Below are 12,311 nucleotides of genomic sequence, written 5' to 3'. Positions count from 1 at the left end.
ACATATCTCTATGCAGTGGTAAATAAAAATAGCCAACTATATGGTTAGGGAGCAAAATATCGAATCCACTGAGAATAACAGACAGAAGAGATATACTGTATACACTATAAGAGGAGATATACTATTAGAGGAGAGATAAGAACGTTCGTTCGATTTTCTAAACGTTAGTGGGGTCAAATCAACGTTCATTTTCAACCAGAGTGATGGGAAAATTTGGAAGATAATAAAAAACTTCTTGGTGAAAGGAATTTTCAGACAGCGTATGTGGTTTTCGTTCAGAAATTACAATTATTTTAAAAAAAGAATGTTAAAAACAAGTGAAAATTTCAAACATTTTTTCATTCATTGAATGTACAAAGATTTTTCGTCTGAATATTCTCATCTGAAAATTGATCGGTGTGGCCAGCATAAGGCTTAGTACACACCTATGCAGTTTGCTTTTGATCTGTTTCTGCAGTGCTTTTTGCTGTGTGTTTTGATTTTTGCGCATGTGATTTTGCTGCGATTTGCGTTTTTGCATTTTTTTGGCCAATTTGCCAAAGCATAGATGTGAACGTGTCCCATAGGAAACCATGTAAATGAACTGTAGTCCATTTCTGCAAAAAGCACAAAAAAAAACACATAGATGTGAACCAGGTGTAAGACATTTAGTAACATAATGGGGTTAAAAAAAAATGAATATTAGCCCTTTATAGTACAAAAATAAGCAAATAATCACTACAGTAAGGGGTTCATTTTTTTACTATAGAACTGTGAAAGAAATAGTTACAGTAGCGATTATTTGCTCTTTTTGTACCGTAAAGGGCTCATTTTAGTTTTTTTTTAATCACATTGTTACTGGCCGATTAATCGATTATGAAAATAGTAATTGATTAATTTCATAATCGATTAGTTGTTTCAGCCCTACATTTATTACAATTGGCTGCCAAGTGTCCTGGAACATGGTAATAATTGTGCTACTTTTTCAGGTTTTGATGCACCAAAACCACATCGTACTGCAGTTTAGGGGCTGCATTTGCAACATGCGTTTTGGGGTGCCATTAAGGCCCCTTTCACACTGGGGCGGTGGGGGCGTCGGCGGTACAACAGTGCTATTTTTAGCGCTGCTGTACCGTCGTTCTTGCAGCTGTATTCGGCCGCTAGCGGTGCGGTTTTAACCCCCGCTGGCGTCCGAAAAAGGGTTAAAATCACTCGTACAGCGCGGCTATAGCCGCGGTATTGCCGTGGTATAGCCGTGCTGTCCCATTGATTTCAATGGGCAGGAGCGGTTTAGGAGCGGTAAATACACCGCTCCTTCCCCGCTCCAAAGAAGCGGTTTGCAGGACTTTTTTCACCGTCCTGCCAGCGCACCACTTCAGTGTGAAAGCCCTCGGGCTTTCACACTGAACAAACAGCGGAGGCTGTTTAGGGGCGGTTTGCAGGCGGTATTTTTAGCGCAATACCGCCTGCAAACCGCCTCAGTGTGAAAGGGGCCTTACAATAAATGTGCACCTCTGTGTGTCTGAAAAGAGCAGTGCATTCATGTGCGGTGCAAGAAACTGACGCACAGAACGCAGCTTTCCTGTGCAGCGCCCCCCTAAAGCCGGCCAAGCGGAGGTCAGCTGTGGGTCAGACATATATGTCTGGATGATGTCACTGCGATAGAACACTAAATCAGACCCTCCCTGACCTATACAATGTGTGCTATACATTTGATGGTAAGCTCTTCTGCCATCACTCTATGGTGATCAGACGTGCACAGGGATGTGAGGCCTGACTGTACATAGATGTCAGGGTGGGGGGGTAATCAGAGATATCTCTCTGGATGGGGGAGTGATCAAAGAAATTCCCCATGGGTGGGTGAGTGATCAGAGATTCTTCTCGGTTGGGGGGGGGGTAATCAGAGATTCTTCTCGGTTGGGGGGGGGGGGTAATCAGAGATTCTTCTCGGTTGGGGGGGGGGGGGTAATCAGAGATTCTTCTCGGTTGGGGGGGGTAATCAGAGATTCTTCTCGGTTGGGGGGGGGTAATCAGAGATTCTTCTCGGTTGGGGGGGGGTAATCAGAGATTCTTCTCGGTTGGGGGGGTAATCAGAGATTCTTCTCGGTTGGGGGGGGGTAATCAGAGATTCTTCTCGGTTGGGGGGGGTAATCAGAGATTCTTCTCGGTTGGGGGGGGGGTAATCAGAGATTCTTCTCGGTTGGGGGGGGTAATCAGAGATTCTTCTCGGTTGGGGGGGGGTAATCAGAGATTCTTCTCGGTTGGGGGGGGTAATCAGAGATTCTTCTCGGTTGGGGGGCGATCAGAGATTCTTCTCGGTTGGGGGGCGATCAGAGATTCTTCTCGGTTGGGGGGCGATCAGAGATTCCTCTGGTGGGGGGGCGATCAGAGATTCCTCTGCTGGGGGGGCGATCAGAGATTCCTCTGGTGGGGGGGCGATCAGAGATTCCTCTGGTGGGGGGGCGATCAGAGATTCCTCTGGTGGGGGGGCGATCAGAGATTCCTCTGGTGGGGGGGCGATCAGAGATTCCTCTGGTGGGGGGGCGATCAGAGATTCCTCTGGTGGGGGGGCGATCAGAGATTCCTCTGGTGGGGGGGCGATCAGAGATTCCTCTGGCGGGGGGGCGATCAGAGATTCCTCTGGCGGAGGGGCGATCAGAGATTCCTCTGGCGGAGGGAGGGGGGCGATCAGAGATTCCTCTGGCGGAGGGAGGGGGGCGATCAGAGATTCCTCTGGCGGAGGGAGGGGGGCGATCAGAGATTCCTCTGGCGGAGGGAGGGGGGCGATCAGAGATTCCTCTGGCGGAGGGAGGGGGGCGATCAGAGATTCCTCTGGCGGAGGGAGGGGGGCGATCAGAGATTCCTCTGGCGGAGGGAGGGGGGCGATCAGAGATTCCTCTGGCGGAGGGAGGGGGGCGATCAGAGATTCCTCTGGCGGAGGGAGGGGGGCGATCAGAGATTCCTCTGGCGGAGGGAGGGGGGCGATCAGAGATTCCTCTGGTGGAGGGAGGGGGGCGATCAGAGATTCCTCTGGGTGGGGGGGAGAGAGATCAGAGATTCCTCTGGGTGGGGGGAGAGAGATCAGAGATTCCTCTGGGTGGGGGGAGAGAGATCAGAGATTCCTCTGGGTGGGGGGAGAGAGATCAGAGATTCCTCTGGGTGGGGGGAGAGAGATCAGAGATTCCTCTGGGTGGGGGGAGAGAGATCAGAGATTCCTCTGGGTGGGGGGAGAGAGATCAGAGATTCCTCTGGGTGGGGGGAGAGAGATCAGAGATTCCTCTGGGTGGGGGGAGAGAGATCAGAGATTCCTCTGGGTGGGGGGAGAGAGATCAGAGATTCCTCTGGGTGGGGGGAGAGAGATCAGAGATTCCTCTGGGTGGGGGGAGAGAGATCAGAGATTCCTCTGGGTGGGGGGAGAGAGATCAGAGATTCCTCTGGGTGGGGGGGGCGATCAGAGATTCCTCTGGTGGGGGGGGCGATCAGAGATTCCTCTGGTGGGGGGGGCGATCAGAGATTCCTCTGGTGGGGGGGGCGATCAGAGATTCCTCTGGTGGGGGGGGCGATCAGAGATTCCTCTGGTGTGGGGGGCGATCAGAGATTCCTCTGGTGGGGGGCGATCAGAGATTCCTCTGGTGGGGGGCGATCAGAGATTCCTCTGGTGGGGGGGGCGATCAGAGATTCCTCTGGTGGGGGGGGCGATCAGAGATTCCTCTGGTGGGGGGGGCGATCAGAGATTCCTCTGGTGGGGGGGGCGATCAGAGATTCCTCTGGTGGGGGGGCGATCAGAGATTCCTCTGGTGGGGGGGGCGATCAGAGATTCCTCTGGTGGGGGGGGCGATCAGAGATTCCTCTGGTGGGGGGGGCGATCAGAGATTCCTCTGGAGGGGGGCGATCAGAGATTCCTCTGGGTGGGGGGGGGTGATCAGAGATTCCTCTGGGTGGGGGGGGATGATCAGAGATACCTCTGGGTGGGTGATCAGAGATTCCTCTGGGTGGGGGGGGTGATCAGAGATTCCTCTGGGTGGGGGGGTGTGATCAGAGATTCCTCTGGGTGGGGGGGGTGTGATCAGAGATTCCTCTGGGTGGGGGGGGGTGATCAGAGATTCCTCTGGGTGGGGGGGGGTGATCAGAGATTCCTCTGGGTGGGGGGGTGATCAGAGATTCCTCTGGGTGGGGGGGGCGATCAGAGATTCCTCTGGGTGGGGGGGGCGATCAGAGATTCCTCTGGGTGGGGGGGCGATCAGAGATTCCTCTGGTGGGGGGGGCGATCAGAGATTCCTCTGGTGGGGGGGGCGATCAGAGATTCCTCTGGAGGGGGGTGATCAGAGATTCCTCTGGGTGGGGGGGTGATCAGAGATTCCTCTGGGTGGGGGGGGGGGGTGATCATAGATTCCTCTGGGTGGGGGGGGTGATCAGAGATTCCTCTGGGTGGGTGATCAGAGATTCCTCTGGGTGGGTGATCAGAGATTCCTCTGGGTGGGTGATCAGAGATTCCTCTGGGTGGGTGATCAGAGATTCCTCTGGGTGGGTGATCAGAGATTCCTCTGGGTGGGTGGGGGGGGGGTGATCAGAGATTCCTCTGGGGGGGGGGGTGATCAGAGATTCCTCTGGGTGGGTGGGGGTGATCAGAGATTCCTCTGGGTGGGGGGGGTGATCAGAGATTCCTCTGGGTGGGGGGGGGTGATCAGAGATTCCTCTGGGTGGGGGGGGGGGTGATCAGAGATTCCTCTGGGTGGGGGGGGGGTGATCAGAGATTCCTCTGGGTGGGGGGGGGTGATCAGAGATTCCTCTGGGTGGGGGGGGGTGATCAGAGATTCCTCTGGGTGGGGGGGGGGTGATCAGAGATTCCTCTGGGTGTGGGGGGGGGGGGTGATCAGAGATTCCTGTGGGTAGGTTGTAGTCAGGACACCCGGTGTGTTGATGATCTCCCTCCCCATGTCAGGCTCACTATTTGGCAGGAAGTGGTGTGTCCGCCATCCGGCTCAGGCTGACCCTATGCTCACTATTTGGTAGTGGGGACCCCTCATATACTCGGGGCGCTGAGTCCGGCCACTCCTCTGGCGGCCCCCCGCGGACATCCGATGAACTACAAATCCCAGCACGGCCCACACTCCACAGGCTTCCTCACCCCGGACAGCGGCAGGGCCGCACATTGCTGGAGCTCCGGGCCTACAGTGCACTTCCCCCCCGGTGTCCCCTCCTCCGCCTCACCTGAGGGTCCAGGTCCCCCACCAGGTAGAACTTCACATCTTTGAACATGTCCTCCGGAACTTTCATCTCGCTGTCCGCCATTGCGGCGGCCGGTGAGGTGACGGGCCGCTCCGAGGTCTCTGCACCGCCGGGCTCCGCTCACTGACACATCCCCCCTGAGAGGACACTTTCCGGCGGGAATCAATGAGGGGTCAGGCCCGGCTCCACACGGTCACCAAGATGCGGAGAGCGCGCCGCGGCTCCTACCATCCCAGAGCGGGGGGGGGCGGGGGGGCAGGAGTCCGTATCACCGGGAACGTACGGAGGATTGACGGCTCTGAACTATAGAAGAAAAGATGTGGCTGTTCCGTGGTCGCAGAGTAGTCAGCTTGTCTCAGAGAAATGTCATGAAGAATGCGACTTCGGTGTCACGTTGGATAGGGCACCCCTGGTGTAGACATGGTATGTTCCGGGACGTGGGCGGGGCCCGGAGAGGCTGTCCTATAAACAAACAGAACAGAGCGGGGAAAAGGCGCCGGAAAGGCAAATGAGGGGGAGGAGCTGTGTGTAGAGGGGTGTGTCAGCGAATGTCAGAGCGCGGAAAAAGTGCCGGGATAGGATGGGCGAGGAAAGTGTGTGGGGAGGAGCTTTGTGTACGGGGAGGAGCTCAATGTACAGAGATGAGTTGAGTATACAGGGAGGAGCTTGGTGTAGGGGCGGGGATCTGCGTACAGGGGAGTGCCTGATGTCAGAGCGGGCTGCTACGGTTACGTGATTGGTCCTGGCATTAGCTGGGTAGAAGTGAGAGTCCTTTAAGACCCAACGCCCTCCATCAGTTTGTTTTTGTCATGACTGACTCCATAGATCAAAACATAATCTTTTCACAGCTCTTCACACTTTCAATGAGATGAAACACTGTGCTGTACCCATATGACATTTTTATCTTTTATTTAGACTAGTGTACTTTCTTGTGGTATTTAACCACCTGACCACTGGGCACTTAAATCCCCCTCCTGCCCAGACCAATTTTCAGCATTCAGCGCTCTCACACTTTGAATGACAATTACTCAGTCATGTAATACTGTACCCAAATGAATTTTTTGTCCTTTTTTTCATACAAATAGAGCTTTCTTTTGGTGGTATTTGATCACCTCTGGGTTTTTTATTTTTTGCGCTATAAATGAAAAAAGACCGAAAATTTAAAAAAAAACTAATTTTTCTTAGTTTCTGTGATAAAATTTTGCAAATTATGAATTTTTCTACATTCATTTTGGCCACAATTTATACTGCTACATATCTTTGGTAAAAAATAACCCAAATTAGTGGATATTATTTGGTCTGTGTGAAAGTTAGAGAGTGTACAAGCTGTGGTGCAAATCATAAAAAATTAATTACACCTGATGTATTGACGGCCTACCTCATTTCTTGCAACCCGAACAAGTCAGGAACGTACAAATACCCCCCAAATGACCCCTTTTTTTAAAGTAGACATTCCAAGGTATTTAGAAAGATGCATGGTGAGGTTTTTGATGTTGTAATTTTTTCCCACAATTCTTTGCAAAATGAATATATTTTTTTTCCACAAAATTGTAATAGGTTATTCCTCTCACATGGCATGTGTATACCACAAATGACACCCCAAAATACATTCTGCTACTCCTCCCGAGTATGGCGATACCACATGTGTGGGACTTTTTCACAGCCTGGCCACTTAGAGAGGCCCAACATGCAGGGAGCGCCATCACATGTTCTAGGAGCATAAATTACACATCTAACTTATTGACTACCTATTACACTTTTGAAGGCCCTGGAGCACCAGGACAATGACACGTGACACTGATGTGGCACTGATGACAGATGGCACTGATAAGTGGCACCGATGGCACGTGACACTGATGTGGCACAGATGACAAATGGCACTAATACGTGGCACTGATGACACGTGACACTGATGACAGATGGCACTGATATGTGGCACTGATGACAGATGGCACTAATATGTGGTACTGATGACAGATGGCACTAATATTTGGTACTGATGACAGATGGCACTAATACCTGGCACTGATGACAGATGGCACTAATATGTGGCACTGATGACACTGATGACAGATGACACTGATGACAGATGGCACTAATATGTGGCACTGATGACACATGACACTGATGACAGATGGCACTGATGACACATGGCACTGATGACACGTGGCACTGATGACACGTGACACTGATGACAGATGCACTAATATGTGGCTTTGATGACACATGACATGTTTACATATAAGATCATCTCTTATTTGACACTCAGATCGAGTACTAAATGGCCGCTGTGATTGGCCATTTAGCACGATCTGTGATTGGCTGTGTCCAAGGGACACGGCCAATATACAAAAACATATTTGGGGGGCACACCCTAAAATGCGTTTAGATTCAAGATGGTGCTGCTATAAGACCAACAAACAATACAAAACATATTACAGCGCACACATTCAAGAATGACATTTCCTGCAAGGCTAGTTAAAAGCACCTGAACATATCCAAAAAAATACGGCGGTTTGGTCACACTATATGGTCATATAGTGCTAAGCCCACTTACTGCGACAAAGTACCCCAAGGGACACGGCCAACACAGAATTTCCCAGATGCACGCCCGTGGGCGCGCGCATCACGGAAGTAAACAGGGGGATGTCTAGGGACGCCCTCCCGGCAATTGGAGTCCGCGCTGTAGCCCTCTTTTGGTTATAGCGCGGACGCCTAGTGGTTAATCACCACAGGGCTGTATATTTTTTTGCTAAACAAATGAAAAAAGACCAAAACATTTGAAAAAACCAAGAAATTTTTCTTTGTTTTTGTTATCAAATTTTGCAAATATGTAATTTTTCTTCTTCACTGATGGGCACTGATAAGCTGCACTGATAAGCTGAGGCTGCACTGATGGGCACTAATGAGGCAACACTGATAAGCTGTACTGATGAGGCGGCATTGATAAGCTGTGGCGACACTGATAAGCTGCACTAGACATGTGTATTTTGTTCCGAATCGAAATTCAGCCAAATTTTTCATTATTTGGAAATTTGTATGCATCCGAATTTCCGAATTACATAAGTAACTAATTTAAACGAATCCGAAAAAAAACGAACGAATTTGAAAACAAATTCGAATCGAATTAGAAAAAATAGAAAACGATTTTCTAAAAAATACAGTAACATAGAATATAAAATAATAAAGCAATAGAATATATATATAATATTTTTTTATTATTCTGTTCTATTGTTTTTCTATGCTTTTCTTTTCTATTATTTTCTATTCTATAATAGTCTTTTCTATTCAAATTCAAATTCATTCTATACGAAATTCAAATTTCGGAACATGGCTTCTGAAGTTTGAATTTCGTATAGAATGAATTTGAATTTGAATAGAAAAGATTAGAATAGAAAACAATAGAAAAGAATAGATTAGACAAACAATAGAACAGAACAGAATAAAATATAATATAATATATATATATTTTATTCTATTCTGTTCTATTGTTTTTCTAGTCTATTCTTTTCTACTCTATTCTAATCTTTTCTATTCAAATTCATTTTATACGAAATTCGAATTTCGGAAGATATATATATTATATTATATTATATTATATTATATTATATTATATTATATTTTATTATATTATATTGTATTTTTTTTCTATTCTGTTCTATTGTTTTTCTATTATTTTCTATTCTAATCTTTTCTATTTGAATTCAAATTCATTCTATATGAAATTCGAATTTTGGAAGATGAGATATATATATATATATATATATATATATATTTATTATATTTTTTCTATGTTGGTCTATTGTTTTTCTATGCTATTCTTTTCTATTATTTTCTATTTTAGTCTAATCTTTTCTATTTGAATGCAAAATCATTCTATATGAAATTTGAATTTCGGAAAATGGTTATACAGAAATAGAATGAAATCGAATTCTAACAGAAAAGACTAGAACAGAAAAACAATAGAACAGAAAAAAAAAAAAAGATAGATAGATATATATAGAGAGAGAGAGAGAGAGAGAGAGAGAGAGAGAGAGAGAGAGATATCTATATATATCTATATATATATAGATATAGATATATATATATATCTATATCTATATATATAGATATATATATAAAATATATACAGTAAAACCATCTTCTGAAATTAGAATTTGGTACAGAATGAATTTGAATAGAAAAGATTAGAATAGAATATATTATATTTTTTTATATTCTGTTCTATTGTTTTTCTATGCTATTCTTTTATATATTCTATTCTAATCTTTTCTATTGGAATTTCGATTTCATTCTATTCGAATTTCGCAAAATGGTTATATATAGTTTACTTTTTCAAATTTGGTTAAATTTTTTTCGAATGTGGTAGAATTTTTTTGAATTTGATAGTTTTTCGAATGCGGTTGAATTTTTTCGAATGCAGGCAAATTTTTTCGAATACGAAACTAAACGAATGTAACAAATGCAACAAATTTAACTAAATGAATTTAGTTAAATAACAAATCGAAACGAAACTAAACACATTTTTTCATGCTGCACATGTCTAGACAGCGCCGGTCCAGGAATGACAGCACTTGTGACATCTCATACATGTCACTTCCTGGTCTGGGCACAGGAGGAGGGTTCAGTGGAGAGATGTGTGTTGAGCTTCCGCCACCCTTGCCAGCGACACCTGCCCCGTGCCTGCAGGTGGAACAGCGGAACACAGTAAAGATGATGAGGTCTGATGGGGGCTGGGTGTGTCTTCATCTCTGGGGCTGCGATGTGCGGCAGTCCGTTCCTCCCCCTCACTTTACGTTGGGGCGGGGTCCGGCCTCCTGCGCATCGAGGTGTCACTGATGTCTCCAACGCTCTACTACCATCTGTGGCTGTGGGCGGAACAGGTAAGAGCAGGCTGTATGGCGGCTCCGCCGTGCGCAGTGGGGTTCTCTCTTCCCGCCTCCCTCGTGCTGTATGGCTAATCAGGCATGACGTTGATGGGGCCCCGCCTCAGACGGGGAGTACAAGGTGACCTGGGATATTTGGTGGTTCATTTGCTTACTTCATTCACAAGACAGCACATGAAGACCTGAGCCGGCTTACACATAACATGTGAACCACAGTCGGATTATTTTTTCCTCCATGTACATTCTACCGTGAGTTCTGTTTTTTTGGCACGTTTTATTTCGGTTTCATCACACATTCACATTATCCCCCTGTGGGAATATATAGAGACATTTTTACACTCTTATGCCCTGTACACACAATCGGACATTCCGATGACAAAATCCATGTTTTTTTTCCAACGGATGTTGGCTCAAAGTTGTCTTGCATACACACGGTCACACAAATGTTGTCGGAAATTCCGAATGTCAAGAATGCGGTGACGTACAACACTTACGACAAGCTGAGAAAAATGAAGTTCAATAGCCAGTGCGGCTCTTCTTCTTGATTCCGAGCATGCGTGGAACTTTGTGCGTCTGAATTGTGTACACACGATCTGAATTTCGAGAATGGATTTTGTTGTCGGAAAATTTGAGATCCAGATCTCAAATTTTGTGTGACGGAAATTCCGATGGAAAATGTTCGATGGAGAATATACACGGTCAGAATTTCCGACAACAAGCTCCCATCGAACATTTTCCGCCAGAAAATCCGACCGTGTGTACGGGGCATTATACTTCCACACCTTCACTAACCAACACCTTATCATTGATATTCTCCCACTTATTTTTTACAGATCACGATGCACGTTACCTGCACACACACCACATTGGATCACGCTATGACCACCTTGCGGTCCCTTGTCTTCTTTCCCCGGTCCTTGGGGGGGGTTCCCCGTCTCAGCCCCGGGGGAGATATCCCACCCAGGATCCCCACTCTCTTGTGCAGATGTCGGGTCCAGCCTTGAGACTGTGCAAATCTTCTTTTTTCCAGAGGACATCTTTAACTATCAATATCTATTTTTCTTTATAGTATATTACATCATTACACTCCTGATGAATGGCTGAAATGCCAAGAAACGCGTTGAGTGCTACCAGATGTCAAGCGATATTTGGTTATATTATTTATATTAATATTTATTGCATGTATATTGTTTATACCTAGTCGGCAATTGTATTGTATGTTATGAGCAGTATTTTTTAGTGTAAGTCATGTGACTATCTAAATACTTGATAAAAAGTTTCTCTTTAGAATGCGGTATGAACTTGTATATGCAACAATAAATCTTGCATTGTAATTTTATTTATGTATTGATCCTATTTTGACATGGCGTGCCTCATATAAAGTCCCAGCTTGCTTTCCTTTCCCACATGACGAGGGAGCGGCAGATTGGCAGTTGTGGAAGTGATCGGCAGCTTCAAAGTCGCTTGTATCACTTCCACATTGAAAGCTGACAGTTGGCTTTACAAAAGTACATACACTTCCGACCGGGAGTGTGTTAAAAAACACATGTCTGCAGCACAGTTAAAAATCTGAATTCCCAGAAAAATGTACTGCCCCCTCTTTTCCTATCATTGCGCCCTAAGGTGGCTGCCTAAGAAGCCTTATGCTGGCGCTGGATGTAGGAGAGCTTACAGGTTCAGGTCTGGTCACTGGCCTGCACTATTCAATGGAAATAAGATACACCTGTGGTCAAATCCAAATGGCATATATATATATATATATACACGGTATATCACAAAAGTGAGTACACCCCTCACATTTTTGTAAATATTTTATTATATCTTTTCATGTGACAACACTGAAGAAATTACACTTTGCTACAATGTAAAGTAGTGAGTGTACTGCTTGTATAACAGTGTAAATTTGCTGTCCCCTCAAAATAACTCAACACATAGCCATTAATGCCTAAACTGCTGGCAACAAAAGTGAGTACACCCCTAAGTGAAAATGTCCAAATTGGGCCCAAATAGCCATTTTCCCTCCCCGGTGTCATGTGACTCGTTAGTGTTACAAGGTCTTAGGTGTGAATGGGGATCAGGTGTGTTAAATTTGGTGTTATCGCTCTCACTCTCTCATACTGGTCACTGGAAGTTCAACATGGCACCTCATGGCAAAGAACTCTCTGAGGATCTGAAAAAAAGAATTGTTGCTCTACATAAAGATGGCCTAGGCTATAA

At 46.2% G+C, this 12,311-nt stretch overlaps 1 protein-coding gene across 1 annotated transcript in view; it reads right to left on the bottom strand.

The window, feature by feature from the left end:
* Positions 1 to 5,588, bottom strand: part of PAXIP1 (PAX interacting protein 1) — an 84,362-nt gene extending 78,774 nt beyond the window's left edge. Inside the window, exon 1 of the mRNA XM_073629962.1 lies at positions 5,191 to 5,588. Within this exon, the coding sequence (XP_073486063.1) occupies positions 5,191 to 5,271 (81 nt within the window). The 5' untranslated portion in view covers positions 5,272 to 5,588. The remainder of the gene's footprint in view (positions 1 to 5,190) is intronic.
* Positions 5,589 to 12,311: the final 6,723 nt, after the last annotated feature.

The sequence above is a fragment of the Aquarana catesbeiana genome, linkage group LG05 (assembly GCF_042186555.1).
Source record: "Aquarana catesbeiana isolate 2022-GZ linkage group LG05, ASM4218655v1, whole genome shotgun sequence".
Lineage (NCBI taxonomy): Eukaryota > Metazoa > Chordata > Amphibia > Anura > Ranidae > Aquarana > Aquarana catesbeiana.
This window is presented reverse-complemented; position numbering and strand designations above follow the sequence as displayed.